Raw genomic sequence first — 23,593 nt, 5'->3', positions numbered from 1 at the left:
TTCCTTAAATCTCAGTTAAATTCCTAAGGATCATGACCTAGTTATTTCTTCAGCAGATTTTACCTCTTCTATGAAGTTTTTTTGTACAGCTATGGCACTTTACAAGCCAAACATAATAAATGCACAAGTTCTATCCTCAAAATCAGAAATACAATTATTTTATAGAAAGAGATCTTTACCTTTTCTCTGTCTTACACATTGCAATGTGGAATTAAACAAATGTAATTCTCTACTTGGGAGGGTTTTGATTTTGTTGTTGTTGTTGTTGTTTCTACTAGGTTTCCCGCTGCCATTATAGGTACATTAATTTTGAAGATTCATTGCATGTGCTTACATGATGGGATCCACAATTCCCTTTCTATCCATATACTCTTAATTTTCCATGCTCAACAAAGGAGGCATGTGTGACATTCAAAGTGGGAACTGCTAGCTTTGACGTAGTTAATTTTTTTCCAAGCTGTTGTTGCCCAACAGATGGAAAGGAGAAATGGTGAGGCAGGAATAAGAAGCCTGGAAGCAAGATATCACAGAGAATGGTTTTAGAGGTCAGGTTAGGGCTATGCCAGGAGAAGATAGATCTTTAATGTCTAGGGTATGTATGGAGTGACAGAGGCAGGGAGTGGCTGCAGACACATTCAGTTTGAGCAGAGAACATCAAAAGGCTGAGCTGGGATGGCACTAGCGCATGAAAATATTGTCTTGCTGGAGAATATACGGTCTGAGCTATATGAATGTCTGGGTAAAGGTTGAGGGGTTGGCTTGGTGACTCGGATGCAAATGCACTGTTTTGAGCCCAGGATTTTGTTAGGATCAGTTTAAGAGCATTGCTATGTGTTGAGCAGGCTATAAATTAAACTCAAGTGCTGTCACAAAGTTTCGTGCACGCTCAGGATGATGCACACTTGCAGTTTATGCAGTTTGGGAGACAAACCAGAGTTTAGCTCAACTGAAACAGCACCAAGCGCACTACGATGAAGCCCCCAGCCTCCCGGTTTCTTACTACCCGCCCGGGTGAATCCTGCCGTCAGCCCCGACCGCCCTGCAGGAACACACCAGTGCCCTCTACAGCCATACCAGTCTCCCTACGGCAGCGGTACGGCTCGGCGGAACACAGTGTGTAAGAAACCACTGGAACACAGATGCTGAAAACATCACTTAATGGTACCTTTGATCCCGTTTGCACTAGGTTACCGATACAGCATATGGCAGGCTAGCCATACCCTTGCATTCAAGGAGCTAATTTCTGGAGAATCTAATGCCCCTGCAGTCAACACTGCCTTTGCACAGCATGATACTACGCCACACTTACACATTATGAGCCTGCTCCTGACCCAAATATTAAGAGATTTAAAAATATATTTTTTTATTCTTCTTACTTACCTTGCTTCTGAGCTTTCAGAGGATGGCCCGTTCATAGATTTGAGCCCTCATCCTTTACAACAAGGGCCAGAAGCCTACTTTTTTGTTTGTTTCTAAATGTATTATTGTCATTAAATGGAAGCTGAGATTCTCAAACACAGCTTCCTGACTTCAGCAACTTCAGATTAAGAAAAGCACCAAATATTGTGAAACTTGCAATAAAATCATAAGAGGTACCAACACTTTACACACACGAATGATAAAAAAGAGTGTACACAGACAGACTGGCTCAGTAACACATACTGCAGCTCGTACGATCACCATGCTCCTTTCCTTCCTGAGCTGGTACCTCAGGCAGTGACAAGCACACAAGTCTCACAAATAACAACAAATTCCAATCTGAGAAAATTTTACATCTTTTGTATTTTTATTACATTCATTTTCATTACATTTATTCCCTCCCCAGATATGCAAGGAAAGCCACCACATCCTTTGCTTTCTGCATGATGGGGATCTGCAGTAACATTACTGCAGTGGTTCCCTGATCCTCAGCATCTCACTACACTGCCCCACCCCTGCCCCAAAACTACCTCATGCTTTATGCTTAAATCAGACACCAACACAGGACACACACATACAACCTGTAAAGACCTTTCTATGGATGAATGGCAGACACAGCAGTGGCCCTGCGGACAGGGCACAAGCGTGCAGCATAGGGAAAGCACTGGACACATGATAGCATGCTCAAAGTAGAGGATGATATCCGAAGAGGAGCTATACCCAAGTTCATGGCACCTTGGCTTTTCTTATGCTCCTTTCACATCTGCGTTTAATTATTTGACCCTTGGGGTGAGCTGGCACCTGGAAGCCACTTTGGCTGAGCCTCTGAATAGATCAGGAAGCCTGTGAAGGTGATGTACTTGCCATGGTTGCTGTAGGCACCATAGCCATCGTGCTGATGGCTGTAGAGCCAAACAGTGTCCCCATACTGCAGAGGCAGCATGATACTCTGGCTCTGCATCTCCCGCCTCTTGGAGTGGTTGTCATCATAGATCATGGCCTGCACCTCATTGTGGTTCTTCATAAGTTTCACTGACATAGTCTTGAAGGGCATTTTGCCAATGGTGAAGGAGAAATAGTATGCACCAGGTATACGGCATGAGAAGATGCCAGTGGAGGAATTGAAATCTTTTCCGATGTTCACAAACTCTGTGTCAAATGTGATTGGCTCGTGCTGGGTTTGCTTGTCATCTGTCCCCAGGAGACTTTGTGAGCGGGCAACAGAAAATGCAGAACGAGGGTCTTGTTCTCTGTTTGGTTGATCAGATAACACGTGTCGCTGTGAAGCTTCATTCTGCTCTCCGGGAAGCTGCTGAATAGTGTGATGGTGTGGCCCCAGCTCTTGAGAGCTAAGAGCATTCTGGAAGAAGGCAGAAGTGTCTGGATAGATTAGGTAGCCATTGAAAGTTGTATAGGGGCCCACGTTGCTGTAAAGAGCATATTTGGGGTCTCCATGTAAACGCAGCCAAACTGTGTCACCGTAGTCAAGCTGCAGCATGGCACTCTGGCTGGCTACCTTCCGTTCCTTGCGGTGATGTTCATCATACACAATCACTTGCACCTCATTCTTGTTTCTCATCAGCATGACAGACAAGTTTTTCTTTGGGTATTTCCCAACAGTGAAGGAGAAGTAGTAGGCTCCAGGGATCCGACAGCGGAACAATCCAGTCTTGGGATCAAAGTCATTGCCAATGTTCACATACACTTTGTCAAAGGTAATGACCATCTCAGAGCTCCCTTCCATGCTGCTGGTTCTGGCCACAGAGAAAGCAGAGCGAAATTCCGTACTGGTGTCTGCTGGGAAGCCATCTGTAGGCAGAAAAATCATGTAGCAAAGGAAGCCAAACAGGATCTGAACCTTCAGTGTCATCATTGTATCTGAAAGGAAAAAGAAGCATATTTTATCAGGAATCTCATTAATTTCCAGCTCATACTCCAGTTGAAACCCAGACCTGAATCTTGCTAAATAGACATGAAGGTCTATGTCCAAATATTGAGAATTTTCCAGTGCATTCTCTGATCAGTGTACAGGACCATACCTCAGTTCAGATCCCAGCACCATTTTGATATTTTCCTAGCAAGAGCTGGACCTTTTTTCCCTGTACTCGTGGGAAGAAAAAGAATCTTCTCCTTTGAAAGCCTGGCTGTCCTACAACTTGTCTGGAAAACACTGTGTTGCTCACACTGCAGAGGGATCTCAGAGCTTTCTGGGGCTTTGCCAGAGCTCCCTTTTGTAGTGCTTTTATTCACAAGACCAAGGATGAAAAAAAGCCCTTCACAGACCCTGTATTATACAACTGAGATACAGCTGAAGGGCAGGGAGAAGAGGACATATGCTCTAGAGATTTCTGTGCAGATGCCATTGCCTAGCACTGCACTATCTCTTTCATGGGATGTGGAAGCTGGAAGCCAAGTACCTTGGTAGACCCCATTATTCAGACAGACTTCACCATGAATCTGTGAAGAGTGTAAAGAAACTAGAAGAAGAGGGGTTGTTTAGGGAAGGAAGGAAGACAATGGAGAAAATAAATGAAATGAGAAAAAGAAGGAAAACAAAAGATAAATAAAAGGCAAGTCTCCCAAAGTATAGAATCCCTGAGAGACAACTGAAATACCAAAACCAGGGAAACAACTGCCTATCTGGATAATAGACCAGAGAGAAAAAACTTCTTTGACCCTTAAAAAAGAGGGATAAGTTAGGAGCTAATGGGATTTTCTGCCTCTGGTTTCTGTGATTTTTTTTTTGGACTGAGGCCAAAAATCATCTATTAGTGCTTTCAGGCTGAAAACAAAACTGCCAGTCATTCCAGTGAGAAGCGCCTCTCTCTGTCACCTCTCTGTGCTTATTAAAATATCATTCAGGCTGGGAGGCAACTGCCTGGTTTGCAGTCTGGCCCATCTGTCACCCCAGAACTGGTGCCTTGCCAGCCCGCAAACAATGAATTCACAGACCAGCAGAACAGGAGCAAAACATGCTACTCATTGGGGGGAGGGGTGAAGACAAATCCTAAATTAAAAAGGATAAAGGGGTAAATACTTGAATCAACTGGGATGACCTAGTAATAGAAGTAAAGCAGATGGAATCCACATAGATTGTGAGATGGCAATGGGATCCTGTTTTGTCAAGATGCGATACCTAGAATCACTCACCAACAGGAATTCAGCTTGACCTACAGTCCCTGCTCTTTCACACTTGAGAGTAAAACTGAAATCTGAAATGCAGCTCTAATAGATATGACCCCAAGAATGAATTATATTCTCACCTAATTACATGAAAGTGACACACTAGCAAAGACGAAAAGAAAAATCCATCCATGTCCTAATTTCACATTAGATCACTTCTCTCACAAACATCTCAGTATTTTCCTCCATGCCCCTGAATTTAGAATGTTTTTCCCAACTTAGCCTGCTTCTCCTGAACACATTCATGGGACCCCATGGGCTGCACTGAAGGGTGTTGAGAGAGCTGACTGATGTCATATTGAGGCCACTCTCTATCATCTTTGAAAGGTCACGGAGATCATAGGAGGTCCTTGGTGACTGGACAAAGGCAAATGTTGCACCCCTCTTCAGAAAGGACAAGTGAGACAAACTGAGGAACTACAGGATGGTTGGCCAGTTAGCCCCTCACTTTGGTCCCTGGGAAAATCATGGACTGTTCTTGGAACACATTTCTAGGCAAAGGACATGACATTTAGCATATGTTGATCAACTGAGGGTAGATCATGTCTAACTAAACTGATTGCCTTCTTGTGAGAAGGGACCAGTGGATGTCACCTACCTTTTAGCAAGGCTTTTGTTACAGCATCCCAGAGCATTCCTGTATCCAAGTTGTGATGTTACAATCTAGATAGGTGGACTACTAGATGGGTGAAAAACTGTCTGGGTTGTCAGGCTCAAGAGCTAGTGTTGAATATTTAATTTCAGATGTCCTCTTTAATATTTTTTATCAATGACGTGGAGAAGGAGACAGAATGCTCACTCATCAAGGTTGCAGATGACACCAAAACAGGGGGTTTGTCAATATACTTGGAGGCACGGCTGCTGTTCAGAGAGACCTAGGCAGGCTGGAGGGATGGACTGAAAAGAAATTCTGCAAGGACAAATGCAAATTCCTGTACCTGGGATGGACTAACCCTGTGTGGTGACTAACTGGCTGGGGATCAGTGCTGCTGAAAAGGATCTAGGAGTCCTGGAGAACAATAATTTATACTCGAGTTAGCGCTATGCCCTGCAGGTAATGAAAACTAACAACACACTGTGGTGCATCAACAGAATGTAGCCAGTAACCACAGGCAGTGATTATTCCCCTTTAGTTGACAATTGAGTGACTCCAGAAGAGGGCAGCCAAGATGGTTGGGGTCTGGAGCACTTGCCCTATAAGGAGAGGCTGAGAGAACTGGGTTTGTTTAGCCTGAAGAAGAGAAAGCTTTGAGGGGATCTAGTAGTACCCTTCCAGTACCCATGAAAAGGTTACTGAGACAACAGAGCTAGGTTCTTCACTGATGTGCATGGTGGGAGAATAAGAGACAATGGTCATAAAATCCAAAGGCGAAGGTTCAGACCGGATATAAGCAAAATAATTTCACACTGAGGGCAATTAAGAATGGAACAGTTTGCCCAGAGAGATTGTGAAATCTCCATCCTTGGAAGTTTTCCAGACCAGACTGGATTAAGCTGTGAGCAACCTGGTCTGCATTCGGTGTTGGCCCTGCTTTCAGCAGGAGGTCGGACTAGAGACCTCCTAAATCATGATTCCTGATTCTGTAACTGATTCCCATAGCTACTGCCTTCTCACAGTTGAAAATTAACTTGCTACTAACCCTAGCCATGACACTTACATTGAACTAACCAGCTAACGGCAGGTCTGATGGACTATCTTTCATCCAGAAAATTAATTTAAGAAAGCATTTTCAATGGAACTATTAAGCCACAGCTAATTGCCATGCATCTCCTTTCATGCTGTCTTTATTTTTGCTCACTTGGCCATTTAGTTTGTGAGCTCCTCAGGGCAAAGACTCTCTCTCTTCCCATGTCTGTACAGCTTTTGGCCATTGCTACCATTTAAACAATACTAATAGGCCCTAACATCCCACCAAGACCTAAATCCCAAACTGTCACACTGTGAGCTCAGCCTCTGGTTCAGCAATATTATTTTTGCAGAATGCAGAGTGCTACATCTAGCACGGCAGGCTCATTTCAGCTTCCAGCTTAGAAAACCAAGCCCTAAAGGCAAACTTATAAGGGCTATTAGATGTTTCTGATTCATACTCATCCATTGTTATTCCAATGATCACCATGGTGTGGCCACATGGAGAACCAGGATGACTGTGACATGGCTCCACGCTCTTGAGACAAGAAATGACAGGAAAGGATTTGGCATTTGCTTTTTTAGCCACACTAACCAGCCTGGTTCTAAAGCGCTGCCTGTGCTCGATAGCTCGCTCAGCGTATCCGGGAGTCAGGGAATATACTGCAAGCATGTCACTGCTGGCCAAAAAACCACAAAAAGACAAAACAGTTTAATAAACTCTGTAGTGAATCTGACCTTATGTTCCTTCAAATGGCCACTATCCCTGCTTCTGTCCCAAAGCTAATTTCTTTGCAATAAGGTCACTTTGAAAAAGGTTGGATCACTCAGTTATAGTTGCAAAGACTCTCTGCTGCTGCAGTCCCTTATTTATCAGCTCTTCCCAATAACTTACTGGCAAGTCATTTAAATAAGGCAGTTAATTATGCTGTGTTTCCATTAGCAAGTTGTTTCCTTGACAGCTCCCACTCACCACTTTCAGGACTATTTAGGTTCTTTATCTTTTTAAAATAATTTAGAAAGTATCTAATAACTGCCTCTCACACTAAACCAGTCTGACAATAATTTGCCAATCATTAGGAAGACTCAGCTAGCTACAGAGCTGCCATAAACAGAGGCAACTCACGACAACTCTTGGACTTGAGTATCTAGCGTAGTAGGTCTGAAAGGTAAAGCTTCCAAAATGCTCTGTTGCTCCCCCAGCAAATGCTTCTGGTGCCCAAGTCTTTTACTGGGATAGCTTTCTTCCAGCAGGGAAGAGATAGCACCAGGGATGTGAGGCTGGCCATGGACACGGTGGTATCAGCCTTAAGTTCATGCTATGGCATAAGTTTTAAAACTACAGAGTGAGGTGAAAGACCCAAGCCAGAGGAGAAAAGTGGGTCTTCAGCACGGGCCGGGCCATGCATGTGTCATACATAGCAGCTGTGTTATTCTCATTATATCTACATATGAATCGGGGCTCTTTGTCCCCTACCCTACCATTCCTTATTGTGGTAACACCACGGAAGTATGCAATGAAGCTAAGCAGACCCAAGGGATAAACAAGGTATGCTACTGCCTTTACACTAGGCAGTACCAATAGGGACAGCAGCCCACAGGGAAGAAGTCAAGAAACTAATTTTGGAATAGGAAGCACAAAACACATGATGGAGCTAAACAGTTCTCAAAGGCACTGACATTAAATTAATGACCTGAAAAGAAGGGGCTAAAATGGCAGTGACTCACATAGCAGAACAGGAGTTGCAAATCTGTTTTGAAAAGAAAGAGACAGAATTCACCATTTGCATGACCCAGGAAACTTTAATAGCTTTGTGCTGGCCTGGAACAGAATCAATCCACCAGCGGAAAGACAATTAGCTTTACTCTTCTACTGATATCCATGGATTTAGAAAAGGACTTTCAATAATAGAAAGGTCACCCCATTTTTAGCCTTGCAGGCCAGATCTTCTTGTAAAACTCACAAGGGTTTTCTTTTTATTCCAAAATATTAATAAGCTAGACTCCCTAGTCCTACCTTAGGCAAGAGTCCTTTAATTTCACTGGGAGTTTTACCCAGAGGATCACTTAAGAATGACATATGAAACAAAAGTGAAGCAGTGCAGTTGAATTAACTGTTAGTAAAAGTTCTTAAAATCCTGTAAGCTACAAGAGCAAAGCCCTGTTCTTCCTAGCTCTCACTCTAATATTTAAGGACAGCTGCAAATGTTTCAATTATTTGAATCAGTGAAAGCCTGTATAATGAACAGCCTTCTTGGACTACAGTTAGCAAGATTTTTTTTTCCCAGATACTACATACTGTCTGTTCCACTCATCTGATACAGATTAAGAGCATCAGATAATGATGCAAATGCATCACTTCTTCCAACATCAAGGAGAAATAAATTGTAGCAGATCCTCAAAAGCAAAATCTGTATAAAGAGTACTGTGTGACAAAATTAGGGATTCACTTATGGCTTTGGCCTTTCTCTGCTTTTGATGAATGTGGTTTTTTGAACTCTGGAACAATCCTGAGAGGTAAAACATTGTCTGAAGCATTCAGGATGCTATAAGCCATAATTTGAATGACAGAACTGTATGGCATTAATACAGAAAGTACTTAATTTTAAATGTTTCCTTGAGTCCTGGGAGTCCTTTAACGTAATAAACCAGCTTCTGTGTACTCAAAGATCTGTGGAGACAAAAATTCTTTTGAAGTGCCTCAACTCCAGCCATACTCAGGAAAAGGAAATGGAGAGACTGTATTTTGGCATAAGCCTCTAAAGTTAGCCTGCACTTCACAATATTAATTAAACCTGCTATATTTCAACCGAAGCCCTAACAACTCTATTTAAGCTAAAATGATGATATATAAGATGATGTATATTCACTGATCAAAATGGAAACACGATAGTTCTGACATTAAGATTTTTCTTCCTATAACAACATTCAAAGAAATTTGTTATACACATTTGAAGTGCCAGGGTGACACACTGTGTCTTCTGTTTTGGCTACTATGTATATTTAAAAATATATTAATTTAGACAGACAAAGTGGTGTTTTAGTAGAGAAGATGGCTGAATAAACCCTAGGTGGGACCAAGGAGTTATTCTAACAGACTAATGCTTTAAAACATAACATAATTTTTTTTACGTCCTTTTCTAAATGAACAAATTACACAAACCCAACTCTCCACCACATACACACTCCTCAAGCAAACAAGACTAAAAACTGTAAAGCAAAGAAACATACTCTAGCACTGATCAGAAGATCATTAGAACATTTGAGTTTAAATGGTAGTTCATAAAATGTGTTGAATACTATAAAGTTGTTCTGCACATGCAGTTAAACAAACTGTTGATAAGCTGTCATTGAAATCACACCAGCGTTAAGTAGTGAAAAAAACTAGCCATTGCTGGGAATAAGTTCAATGATGAACAGTTTCTGTGAAAGCATAGGCCAGAGAAGACTGGAAACCACAGCTTGAGAAAGCCAGAAGTCTGTTGCTGTGCAGTGTTTATTTAACACTGCTACCTTTAGACATAAAATACCATTTCAATAGTAGGAATTTTTGCATGGATCCAGTTACAGTTACAGCAATGCCAAAGTTAAACTATCTTTTTTCCTACCCCCAAACCTAATTTCCTTTTTTAGCCTGGTTTATGTGTGCATTTCTTTCTCCTGGTGTGCACAAGAGATGCTGAGCCTGTTGAACAAGGCTTTGTTGAAGTGTCCCACCTCTCCAGGAGGAACCAGATTGCTGCACCAGAAGGCAGATCACACTGGCATAAAGGATTAACAGAGACAGTCTGGCCTGGAATACCAAGAGATATTTTGATAGTTACAAGGAAGTAACTGACACTTTGGCAGCATATACCATAAAGTTATCAGTTAAGACAGAGAGAGAGAAAGGCTCCAAAAGGCAGACTGGCCAGTGCAAAAGCTAGCTCTAAAGAGACAGAAAGGCACAGAGACCTCAGAGAATGGAGTAGAGGGTAATTTCATTGTTCCAGGTGACTGGGCTGGATGCCATGTAGCAGGAGGACTTTTTCACAGAAGTCCTGGTTTTTTTGCTTTGGCTGTGGAGGGAAAACCATATGAAGCACAGGGACGCTGCTAGACAGACTGCCCCAGCAACAGACCTACTGGAGTGACAGACAGCTTATGAGGAAGAATGCTGAGCACAAGCAGCACAACTCAGGCTACTCCAAAGGCAAATGGGAAATTATTATTTAAAAATGAACAAGACAGGGATGATTTTACAGGGATGATTTTACTTTAAACTTCTCACCTGGCTTAAGATATTTAAACCATGGTAGTCTGCAAAGAAGCTGGTAGCCTGCTGAACTGCACATTGCTGGACTCTGTAGAAGAGCTTTTAAAAGATGCTTACAGTCTAGAAGACATAGGATATGGGACATAGGTAATAACAAGCAAATGTAGCATAAGATTTCTTACTTTTACTATGGTATTATAAAGTCTGGAAAAAAAACCCCAAACCCTGCAGTATTAAAGGTGTTAAAGTGAGAGAATCAGCAAATAAGGTGGTTCCATTTCATCATCTGACCAGCTGGACTCAACAAGCAAGATCCAGTTAGTACCACAGCCGTGTTAAAGAAGAATGTGAAAAGGAAGATAACGGCTATACAGACCATGAGAGACTCCCTTAAGAGGGAATGAAGTAGAAAGTTTAGAAGTGTTTGCAGAAGACATTTCCAGGTTGGAGACAAAAATTGGGAGCCTAAGGAAGACGCAGATGGGTTCAGCATCACAGACTACTCTTGTAATTTTTCTCTTTTAGCAAGAGTTTGGGCAGGAAAAAGATGAATGTTTTTCCCAAGAGTTAATGAAGCATGGAGACTTTAAAGGGTTGATGAAGAATGAAAAGGCTGTTTAGACAGCCACACTGAACACAAGCTTGTTCTCAGGTTTTCCTGAAGTGGTGGTGTAGCTCACATCCTTAGGGACATTTTAAAAAAACAAAAATCTCTGCATTATAATCAATATGGTAAACTGACCTGTGAGTGACAAAGTGGAAATTCTAGGTGGGCAGAATGACGCTAGAATCAGTACTCTGGAATCAACTCAGATTCTAACTCCTTTATTCTTTCTGGTTTTTTATTACATACCATGGCTCAGTTTTTCTACCCCACTTCCTTCCAGTGAAGGAAAGGTTAGCTCTTGGGATAATCCCCACTCTTTCTGTTAACAAATGAAAGTCTAGCAACAGTTCAGAGACTATAGGTAGGTATCTAGAGTATAGGTAGGTATCTACAGTATAGGTAGTTATTGTTTGATTTTTTTAAACCACACTTTCCTCTATGCATCTAAGCAGCAGTTTCCTTCAGTGCAGCTGAATGAATATTTCAATCCTCCAACCATGCAGACCAGAAGAGGAGGTTCCTATGCTGTTCTCAGAGTTGATGCCCTATTTGTCAATTTTCTTTCAATCCTTAGTTGTAACAAATACTTATAGACATTAAAGGAAATTTCATCAGGATGAGAGTAAGTGTTCCAGTTAAACACAGGCTGTACTGGCATTCCTTCCTGTTCTATACTGCCACTTTCATTCACATGCCCAGCCATCCAGCAGACCTGGATGTCAGGTACAGCACCATCAGTTGGGAAAAATCTTGCAGTGACTCTTTCATGTTCTCCTCTCATCCCTTCATTAAGAATGAAAGCATCAGTTAATAGTAGTTTATTTGTCCAGGAATTAATAGGAACCTGTGGAACCTGCCACCCATGAAGGTGCACTAAATAGGAAAGTAATTTTGACTGTCTGCACATTACAGGAATCACAACTTTTGTGTTATACCTTCCTGTTGAAGACTGTTGTACATGAGATTGTGGAGATATTATAAGAGATATTGGAAGCTGTGGTGTACTTTTAAGGTTTGTTCATTGTCCTCTCTGTAATGGTTTTATGTCCTCAATTTCCTTTCTGTGAGTCTGTGCTCCTGCACTTTGTATCAGCCAATATATGATTTTAATTTCACTGCTATGTAAGGTCCTAATCAAAAAAAGGAACAAGTTTTAGATTTTTCTTGTCTGTTTTCTTCTCTAGCTGCACAGACACACCTTCTTTTTCTCTCTCTCACTTGAGTGGGCACATAATTCTCATTTCCCCTGGAACTCTGTGCCAACCTGTTCCCCCACTCACCGGAATGCTGCCCTGCAGTCATTGCTCTAAGACCTGCCACATCACCCACCTGGGTAAAAGCTAGAGGGAATATGCTGGTTCTTGCTGGCTGATCATCAAATCACAAGTTAGCATAAGCCTGTGGAGTCCAGTAGTTTTCCCTAGGGAATTAATGGATAGCTGAGTGCCAGCTGGGATTACATGCAACAACAACAAAAAGCATTTTTGTTTCCTAGTCATGTCTGAGCTCACTGACTGCTAAGAGTTGATTTAGCAACGCAACCAAAGATGTTCACAAGTTGCGTAACTCTGGTCCCCCTCTTGATTACCTGCACTTATGGAAAACTTTCAGAACAGATGAGATTCAGTTCCCTTTGCTTGATAGATCAACTTGTAACACTATGTTTCATCAATGGAAACATAATTGCTTTGGTCTTTTTATCCATCAAAGGCTGCACTATAACATACTTTGAGAAATGTCAGATGCTATTGACTGGTATTTTCTGACAGCAGGCTGTGCAAATCCATCTGAAAAAACTCTATCTGTACTAGGGCATTTGCCTACAGGAGTGCTGCTTTCCTTGGGAGCTTTTTTTCTTGTCTTGACAGGTAAGGCAGGAAAGCATGCTGTCTTTTAACATCTGCCATCACACTCAGCCAAAAAATCACATTCATTTATTTTCATGCCCTGCTGTTTCATTACTGTTTAGATACTCAGAGAACACTGTGAATTGCACTGCAGTGCTGCTCTTCACTGCCAACATGCTGCAACATCTCCATTTGGAAATTCACTGAGCCCTAGTTTAGTGAAGAAGGTGGTAAAAGGCATTAAGATCTGTGTTCTTCCATCTCTGCTCTGGCATCTTCCTTTCTGCTCCTCTTCCTGCTGGGTCAGGACACAGGCCTGGAGCTAGAGAATGGGGAAGAAACCAGCATCATGTGCTCAGCACCAAAGCAGAGAGCTGTATTATTCCAGAATTAAAACTCTGCTCTGCCAAACTCTGTTTGGGGAAAGGGAGGTGTCAGTCAAAGTCCAGATACGCTAATGAGTCTTTTTTCTGGTCCTGTTCTCTAATTGTCTGACATGACAATCCTGTGGCTTTCATACCCAGTAAATTGGTAGGCAGGTCAAGAAACAATCATTTAAAGAATAATCATTGCATGTGACTACCCCCATTGTTGTTACTGGCCAGTCTCTTGAGACCCAGACTTACTCTGGGTGGTACAGAAGTTCTTGATTAACAATGAAATTCTGCAATACACATAGTGCTCTTCAGTATCATTTGCTTTTGATGAATCAGGTTTATAAAATTCTTGGCCCAGTAGCATTCTTTCTTTTATGTCTACAGATACACCATTAAAAGTAGCAAAGTAAGTTAGCAAAGTTAGTCATTGTCATTTTTGTTAATACCAACCCTTCAAGATCAGCAATGTGCAGTTCCCCATTTCCAGTGGTCTTTCCTGCCAAATCCCTTGTAATGACACCTCTCTGAGGAATGCCTATAGACAGCTGGAACCTGGGCCCTTTCAATTTTTTAGACATTTTACTAACAACTATTTATCAGAAAGCTATAGTTGGTGCAAATGAGACATCCCAAGGCTGTGAATTGATAGCTGATATCTTCAGGAAAACCCCAGTTTCTGCTTCCACTTTTTAAACTTTGAGTATATATTGGTCCATGGATTTAATCAGCTTGTCCTCTTCTTCAACAGGGAGGTATGAAGTTCCTCCCTTAAACACTGTACAAGTCAAGTTTTCACAGTTGTGCTTTTGAACTTGGATTTTTCTGTGACAATCTGACACAGAGGTGCTGCTGCCCACAACACAGAATCTACTGCCCTGGCTGGAGGGACAGAGAGAAGCATTTGCTGAAGAATCTCCGCAATAGACACACAGTTTTACAAAGTTTTCCCATATCTGCTTTCTGGCTTTATATTGTTTCCAGTATTTAAAAAACGCCAGTCCCCTCATAATGGCAGTAGAAATGCTTGTGTGACTATTTCTGTAAAACTCCATCTGCACCGGGAAGCTGCTGGTAAAAGGCTTTGGCATTACCATCAAAAAGCGCTGCTGGACACTGCTGTTCACTCATCAGTTCCTCATTCACAGTGAGAAAGCGCTCAGAGCCTGTCAAGTGTTCACAGATTCCAGGCTCATCTGCGTGACCAGCCAGTTCCCTCCTAGGCAAAACTGTCTTTGACAGCTTGAAGCTGCTGCCTCTGATTTTTGCTTATAGGAAAAGAATTTTGCTAAAATACTGAAATAATGACTGCAGCAACCCACTGGCACATTTTACGTAACTTTTAGACCCTAACTGGACATAATATAAAAGAAAAAAAAAAAAGAATTAACATGAAGGATATGGCTGCTCTGAACACTGTTATGCAGATGCTTTATTTAAAGCAGGCTTGGATATTGTTACATTGCATTAAATATGCAGCTCATACTGACAGAAGTGCCATTTGCAATAGCCTACACAATTTCCTCACAACCAGACTAAGAAATTTCAGCCATGCACCCTAAAACCAAATGTTCATATTCAGTTCATATTTCAAGCCAGTGCTCCCTCTACTCAAACTCTTTCAGTCCCTACTTTCCTTCTAGCTACTTCTGTCTAACACCTTTCCTTTTCAAGACAATTATCAACAGCTTCCAACAGATTACCGTCTGCAGAACCCCCTCCCGCATGTTCCATAGTTTTCTGCCCAGCCTGTCTCAGATTTCCTCCCAAGTTTCCTAGAGAACAGCCCCTCCACCTTGTTGCCTCCTCCTACTAGTAAAAAGGAGATTTTTTATATTAGCTATCATTTTCTTTATCTCTTTCCAGAACCACCTTGTTCCAAAGCTGAACCTCGTTTATCATTGGGTGACAGTAAGCCTTCTTTTGGATACCCTTTCTGTCTCCCAAATAAAGGCTGGTTTTCATATACTCATATGAGAAGTAAAGAAAGCAAAGGGAAGGATGGGAGAAGGAGCAATGAAATAAACTCAGGCAAAGCAATACAAGCTAATGTGAAACACTGGTCAGTCCTTGGGTGGAAGGGATGTGAATTTAATTTGAAATATGTGGGGCATCTAGCGACTGGCTTTCTAAGCAAATCATTATTTTTCCCAAAGTGTTCAAGCAGCAATGGAAGATGGGGGCAGGGGGAAAAGCAATCAGAGCTTATATAGTGTCACAGTTTGTGCTCAGATGTCCCAGAGTAAATCAAAATATGAGGATTTCCATCAATTTATGAATAATTCCAGTGTAAGAGTGTTTAAATGACAACAGATTATAATGCTAATATGCTACAGTTCACTGAGCAACAGCTCCATGAAAACAGCCTTCTAAAAAGCACAGCCTAACTCTTCATTTTCTCCTTGTCTTGTTCATTCAACACAGATTCTTTCCAGCAGTTGCTTTGCAGCCTTTCAGTCCCAGAGAGTACCTGTTTTCATAGAAAAAATTCCCTATTGCCTGGTTGGTATAAGAACCACTTCCACTACTCCCAGTATGTCTTTAACTTCTCTAAGAGCTTTTCTTTTTGTCTGAGTGGAAAGGTCTAAAGCCTGGGGAGAGATGAAAATCCTTCTCCCTTTAGAGGACTAAAAAATTCTTTGGTTGGACTCAAAATGTGTTCTATTCAGGATCTTATGTGCAGCTCTCCACTGCAGCATCCAAAAGATGATCATTGCTCTCTTATTTCTTTCTACCTGTCTCCTCACAGAGATCCAGCATTTTTTCGCCATGCACAGGGGACCGTCTGTTCCATTTATATTAAACAATGTATGTTAAGCCATGAATACTACAGGACCTAGATTTTCTCTCCCTGGATAAATGCCTAAAAACATCAATTGTAGAACTATGCTTTATTTTATTCCTATTCTGAATTCCATTATTTTATTTCATTTTATTGCTAAAAAAGCATTTTTGGACTATGGTCTTTCATTCTAGGAGTAAAATACTAGAAGAGTTTGTATTTTCAGTACAGATAATTTTGCTGACTGCTAATCCTCATTAATTTTTCTTCTTCCATATCATTGTTTTCAGCATTCATAGATTCAGTCAAGCATCTGCTCCAGGGAAATCAGAATGTCCCATTCCCTATGTCTTCTCCAAAAACAGAGACCTCTTTTAACCATCTTCTATTAAGCTCCTACTTTTCTTTCAGGCTCATTTCAGAAAGAGCGGCACTGTGTTCTTGGTGCTGTGCTACCCTTGGATATCAGACAAACATCAGAACAAGGGCAGCAGACAGCTTTTATTTCATTTACATTAAATGACCATGTTGCCTTCATAAAATGATAGAATGGTCTAGAAGAGAACTTAAGATGTCAAATAGTCCAAGGTACTTTCCCATGATAGGATCAGTAGTCTAATTTAATTCTTCAGAGATAATTGTCTAACTTGTTCTTAAAATGATGGAGTCTTTACAACCTCCCCCAACCAAATATTCAATAGTTTTTATTATCCTAGGTCCTTGAAAATTATTCCTGTAGTCTAAAATAATCTTTCTTTCTGCTACTTCTTGCTTTCTGCTCCATTCACCATGAGCCCAAAGAAAAGATCATTCCCTCCTCTATTTTGTATCTGAAGACTGTAATATTCCTCTGCCAGTTTTCTGGTCTTCGGGCTAAATAATTTCAGTTCTTTCAAATCATCTTGCAGGTCACATTTTTCAGACCTCTGATGAGTCCTGCTGCCCTTCTCTGGACTCTCTCTGATTGAATTGCACCTGTCTCAAAGTGTAATAACCAAAACTTCACACAGCCTCCAAGCCGAGGCTTTAGCAATGCTGAACAGAGCAGGAGGATTGCTTCAGATGTCTTCCAGGCTATATGTCCTTTATATATCCTAGCAAGATGTTTGCCTTCATCTGCAACAGCATGACATTGACTCATGTTCAGCTTGTGATCTATCGTAACACTCAGATTCTTTTCTGCAGAGTTGCATCCTAGTCATTTGCTTCTTACTTGTGCTTATGCAGTTGATTATTCCTGCCTTATTGTAGTACCTTGCATTTATCCCTATGGAATTTCATCCAGTTATTTTCCTAGCAGTTCTTCCAATTTGTTGGAATAATTTTGAATTCTAATCTTTTCCTCCAGCATATTTCGAGTCTCACAGTTTTATGTCCCTGGCAAATGTGATACACCCACTCTTTATATTACCATCCAGGTCATCTAAGAAAACACTGAACAGAAGCAGATCCAGGACACACCGACACAGCTATCATATCAGTTTTAAGCAGCTTGTGGCCTGTCTGAAGGACTGGCACAGACTAAAAGCACACAGATTATGAGCTCTGAATCTTCTGATATTATTTAAAACAGATCTTCCTGTTCAGAAAATCATGTTTACTCAGTTTATAGCCTCCTTCACCTGCTATGCCCTGTGCCTCACCAAAGCAAATATTTAAAATTAATGTAGAACCATGATCAAGAATCTCAACTTTTACTTTAAAAAAACAAATTAAATCTCTCACTCTTATGCCACAAAAAAAATCTTTCAATATGTAAAATGAAAAAAAGCCAGTTCTGTTAGAATCTGCTGGAATACTGAAACAATGAATGGGAAAGATGTGACCAGCTCTCTTCATAGACTTAGGGATATATTAGAAATCTCAGCATTTACTACATTCACTGTAGTTACACCAGCAGCACACACTGGAAGGGGTCCACCAAGGCAGCTAGTTGATTTCAATGGACTAAACATTTTTTTTGCATCTGCCCTTGAGCAAAGGACTGCAGGTTCCTTTCCTCAGAGCTCAAACGCCAGCAGTGGTGGTCACAAGCAGGCACTTGCAGATAGTAAGCCTTTGTGTACATAGGAATAAAGATGATCTGGTATTCCTCCTGACAACAGTGGCTTGACTCTCACATCTGGCTCTGGCTCTCATTCCAGTAACCACTTCCATAGTCTCCCCAGATTCCTTAACCCAACATGGACTGTTTTCCTGGCACTGTGGCTGAGGACCTGGCACAGCGGCTGAGGCCCTGGCACAGCAGAAAACATGCATGGGCTGAATTAACCAGCTGGAGGGTGAAGAGGGAGAAATAGAACTTTACGAATTTGTACTGTTTCCCAATGGGGCCCTAGTGATCAATTATTAGCCTCTGGAGTAACCACTTACTGCTTGCTCTGTGATCATCTCCTGATTCTGGCTGTGTTACCTCTGCTGGAAACCTCAGACCTTTGATTAGATGCAGCAGGAAATCCTCCTTTGCTCTCTAACTTGTCTGGAGGAAGTATGCAACTAGGGAGAGACTTTACAGGGACAAGAAAGCACTGGGTGGGAGACAAGGGATTGATAAGAGAGCCAGCAGCACAGCAGTTGTGTATTACTGGCTTATTTCATTTGAGCATCAGGCAAATTTCCTTTCCTGGGATAGGGGCAAAGCGAAAAGGTAAAGGAAAGCTGAAAGGAAATAAGAAGTCCTGACTTTACTTCAGCTTGGCTCTGCTGGGCAACGGGATCTATACTAAATTTCTGGGTGTCAATCAAGAAGTAAGAGCTGAAGCTTTTAATCTCTACTGGGTGAAAATCTGAGTCAGTCAGGTAGATTCTTTGAAATAACATATGATGAACCATCAAATTGCCAAGCCTTAACGTGTCTTCCAAGACAGTACAAAGATCCTCGCCCCTACAGACTAGTCAGTAAGCTGTAATTCTAAGGCAAGTGGAACATCATTTTCCTTAACTGTGCACCTTGGAGTAGAACATACACTTCATACTTCGGTCATTTAAAAGGATAGGTGAATGGAAGAGTTCAGGAGTAAAACCCACCAAATCCTAACATCTGACCTCAGATGCTGGTAACAAAGCTCTAGACTTCAGCATTTTTAAGATTCTAGGATTTTTAAGCCCTATTTTTTTCTCTATTGTCATGCCTTAGCGTCAATGTAGAGATGAGTACCTCTTGGAGGGAGATGTTTCTTAGCTGATAATATTATATTCTCAGAGGTACTCTCCACCTTGGAAATCTACCTTCACTATCAGATTAGTTCATTTCAATGGTCTCTGCCTATAGCCAACCATAAGAATGTGGAAATTTTGGCAGAATGACAGTGATCACTTGGAGGCTCACTGCATGTTCACTTTGCACTAGCACTGGCCTTTTTTTCTTTTGGTCTTCATATTATTGGGTGCTATGCACAGAAGGTTCAAATTATCTTGGCTTTTTACACCTTAGACACACAGTATTTCTCTGTGTGCCTGTGTTCATCTACATTATGATTTGATACAAGAGTGAGTATTCCAAGAACTGGGGATCAACAATCGGCCTTGCTGCTGTTTGGAAGTATGTCTATCATTAAAATGGAGAATATAAAAGCTATTATACACCTGCTTGACTACAGGTCACAGTATAGTTATCCTGTATTTCCATAAGTATAGCTGCTGCCATTGTGAGTCCACCCAGCCTCCTGCATTTGGAAAATATTAATGGTTCTCAGTTTATCAATGACCACTCTCTGGAGAGCACAGCACAATGGACAGATGATCACACTAGTAAAACATAAATAACAACAAATGGGATTCCAAGTTTTGCCGCCAAATCTCTGGTTCCAATGTATTTCATTTCTGCACCAGTTTCTTCATCTACAAAACAGTGAATGTCTATCACACTGACAAATTACCAGATTTAAATCAATTCCATGTCGAAGCCATAGATTCTCTGTTATGGAGACCAAATGTACTTTGAAGGCTTTTTTTCTTCCAGTTGGAAAATACGAAACTCATTTGTAGAGCCTAGTCCACTAACCATTCAGTACTTTGGTCTCAGCTTTTTAGAGGGGAACAGAAGGAATGCAGAGGGTAATGCTGCCCTACTAGGAATCCTTATTCTTCCTTGACATACCTTTCACTGTTATAAATTAACCCTTAAGAATGGCTAGAGAAGCAAACAGCTGCCATATGCCTAGATAGGATCGCAGCCTCATTGGCAAAGTATTTCAAAGTCTTGTTACACATCATGTCCCTGGAGAAGAGAAACTGCAGAAGGTTGCAATAGCATCAGAATGAATAATTGAAGCACGGCTCATTCAGTATGTGCATAAACTGAAGGGTCACAATGCTGCCTTCTAGTCAGCCAGCAGTGCAGAAACTCACTGAGTGTCTGATAGAAACATCATCTGGAGATGCTGACCCACTTCCCTGGGAGCTTTTAGGGAGTGGGTTGAGGAGATGACAGTGGGATTGCCACATACACAGAGAAAGATTAAGCTAGATTATCTGACAGAAAATTGTACATTACAGAATCAGTCATGTATGCTAGTCTCAGGAAAGCCCCTTGGGAGTCAGTTCCCCCAGGAAACTAGAGATCCATGCAAGCTTACTGCTATTTCCCACCTGAGAAACTGCCCCTGTGGGAATTTTCCAGGATGCCCTTCTCCATGGCCAGCCCCTGGGAGGTTCTCCAACCTCGGCTCCATGCTAAGCGGGGCCAAAATTTCATACCCTTTCGCGCATAAAGTCTACCCATTTAATACTGGAAATAAAAGGGGAGAGGGGTAACTCAGGCATTTCCTGCTATTGTTCAGCCTCTCAGTGGGGACCGAGAGGGAGCGCAGCCCGCCCGGGCGGCCGTCCGCGCCCTACCCGCCGCCCCCGAAGGCCACGGGTTCGGACACCTCAGCGTGTCCCGAGCGCCCGCCTTCGCAAGAACCACGGCGGCCGCCGTGAGAGCCCCGACGGCCCCTCTGCCGCCGCCCGGGCACCGCTCCGCACCGACGGCCTCCCTACAGGCGCCGCCGCGGGGCAGGCCCACCCTCGGCCCCCCTCCCACAGCCCCTGTCCGGCCGGGGGATCCCAATCCCAATCCCTTCCCCTTCAGGTGCAGCCCGGCCCCGCCAGCAGCGGCTCCCCCGGCACAGTACCTGCTGCCGCCCCGCGGTGGCGGCTCCGCGGCGACGGTTGGCGGCCGTTGGCGGCGGTTGGCGGCCGTTGGCGGCGCGGGGCTGTGCGCGGGGCCGCGGCGCTGCCTGCGCACTGACAGCTCGGGAGCCGCGGCAGCGGCAGGGGCCGGGGCTGGGAAGGGGGGCTCGGGCACCCGGGGCTCCGGCGCCGAATCAGTGACGGGAGGAGGGCCCGGGGGCGGGCGGGAGAGGGGAAGGGGAGGGGGGCGGCGGGGCGAAGGGGCTTGGCGCCCCTGTCACAGCCAGCAGCAGGTCGGCCTCCGGCAGGCGACGACGCCCGCGGGCGCTGCGGGCGGGGGAGGAGTGCGAGCGCCGACACGGGAGGGGGCGGCGGGGCGGTGCGGCGGTATGAGAAAGCCGGGTTGGGCTCCCCGCTGCCTTCCCGGGAGAAGAGGGCGCTGGAAACCGGTGCCGTGGGATTACGCACCAGCCAGTCACCACGGCGGCGTCTGCGGCGGCAGAGGGAGGCGTGGGGAGCGCCCTGCCCTGCTCCCTCCCGGGGCAGGCCGCCAGCGGGGGCACCGGCCGGGGGACCGGGCGGTGAGGGGGCGACGGCCCGGCCGCCGTGGGGTGGCGGGGCGAGAGCGCAGCGCCCTCAAGTCCCGGGCGAAGCGACCCGCGGGGCAGCGCTCTCACGCCGGCGGTGTCGGGCAGGTTGATGAGGGAGAGGTAATCGCGTTAGTTAGGCTAAACGATGTAACTGGGGGAAACGACGTGCTTTTGGCTACTGAAGGCCATGTTCATGTCTGACCTTCTGCTCTGGAGATTTGCGAGTCCAAAAGCTTGTCTATAGACTAGCTGTGTTATTTGGTCCAACAAAAGCTCGTATCTCTCTCTAGAAAGCTTGACTTGCCTTAGATCATCACCTAACAACAACAAGGCTACCACTTGTTCCTTTGAAGGTCGGCATTGATTTTTGCTGACAGCAAAATAGCAGGCTTTTCACGTTACTGTTCTATGTTGAAGAGCAAATTTGGGGTTTTGTAAAGCATGTTTATTGTTAGCCCTGTAAAATCTAATGTTGACTTACAGAAAGAAGATGTAAAGATCTGAATGTTTAAAAAAAGTTCTAGCTCTCCAATGCCAAAGGTCTTTCACTCTCCTATAACTTTCACCTGCTTTGGGAGAAATTTAGATGCCAGTGTACTCATCTCAGCGTACAGATGGGGCACCTAGTAATGCTTCTCCTAGAGGATGGTCCAGCCTTTGTTGCCCTGTGTTGGCATGCTCTGCTTTCCAACTTCCATCTCCACTTACCCCTCTTGTGGCAGGCACCAGGCCTTTCTCCTGTTGCAGCAAATGCTGGACTTGTGCACTGACACATCTGAATCACTTTTCACATAACTCCTTTCCACTCCCCTCCCTTCCTCACGAGGTGTGAGAGCTCAGGTGCACCTATGTACCAGTCACAAGGCTGACCCCCACAATAGACAGTTAGAGAACCAAAAAAAAAAAAAAGAAAAAGGAACAGTTTTCCTCAGAGAGGAAGAGGACTGACTGATGGAATGACCAGAAAGTAATTTCCTTTTTAGTGCAAGGATGCAATTTATGGCATAACAAGACCTTCCTTCCACTCTTTCCCCCAACAGCATGTCTAATGTGGTGTGCATATCATATTAAGTACCTGCCACCGTGCAAATCCTCCCTTGCCCTCTACCCACCAGCGGCTGCATCCATCTCTAGGTTATATCTTTCTCCTTCTTCCCTCCTACAGAGCAAAACAAAGGGGACGATGACAAGCAGAATGAGACATGAGAGAGTTAGACTAACCCTCATGTGGTTCTGGTAACAGCTGTCAGCTGAACAGAGTATCCTGGATGGGCTCACATCCAGCTGATACTGCTGGCTAAACATATTTTGTGCTCTCTTAACAGCTTCTTTACACATTTCAAAGGACAGATTACTCAACACCCCATTTACTGCTCCTGGAGGAATGAATGGACCACTGACTCCCAGGAGATGAGAATGCTCATCTTGAGCATAGCCCAGACAAATGCATTCCTTTTAATCATCTAGCAATGATAACAGCGATGAGTAATTTATCAACAGTATGACAGAATTGCCATTCTAAATATAATGTTGCCACTGGGGTCAAAATGATTGAGTACTAAGATACTACAGTATTATAAACTAGGCATATATTTTGCATTGTCCTGTGTAATCCAGATGATTACAAACCCTAATCCTGTGCTCTGCTCTGCCTCTGCCAGTTGTGCCTATGCCTCTGCCAGTTTTTCTTTCTCACTGGGGCAATACTGCTACATGCCTTCTCTGCCCCAGCTGAGGGGAGGCAGAGGGCTGGGAAGTGGACTGTGCTTCTACCCAGTAGCAGCCAGTGGATTT

The 23,593-nt window shown here is 43.4% G+C and overlaps 1 protein-coding gene across 1 annotated transcript; it reads right to left on the bottom strand.

The window, feature by feature from the left end:
* Nucleotides 1-1,781: 1,781 nt before the first annotated feature.
* C1QTNF4 (C1q and TNF related 4) lies at nucleotides 1,782-21,612 on the bottom strand. Its single transcript, XM_072864384.1, has 2 exons — nucleotides 21,212-21,612; nucleotides 1,782-3,297 (listed from the first exon to the last, which is right to left on the bottom strand). Exon 2 carries the CDS (start codon nucleotides 3,290-3,292, stop codon nucleotides 2,189-2,191), a length of 1,104 nt encoding a protein of 367 aa, XP_072720485.1. The 5' UTR covers nucleotides 3,293-3,297; nucleotides 21,212-21,612; the 3' UTR covers nucleotides 1,782-2,188.
* Nucleotides 21,613-23,593: the final 1,981 nt, after the last annotated feature.

Source organism: Ciconia boyciana, chromosome 6 (assembly GCF_034638445.1).
Source record: "Ciconia boyciana chromosome 6, ASM3463844v1, whole genome shotgun sequence".
Taxonomy (NCBI): domain Eukaryota; kingdom Metazoa; phylum Chordata; class Aves; order Ciconiiformes; family Ciconiidae; genus Ciconia; species Ciconia boyciana.
This window is presented reverse-complemented; position numbering and strand designations above follow the sequence as displayed.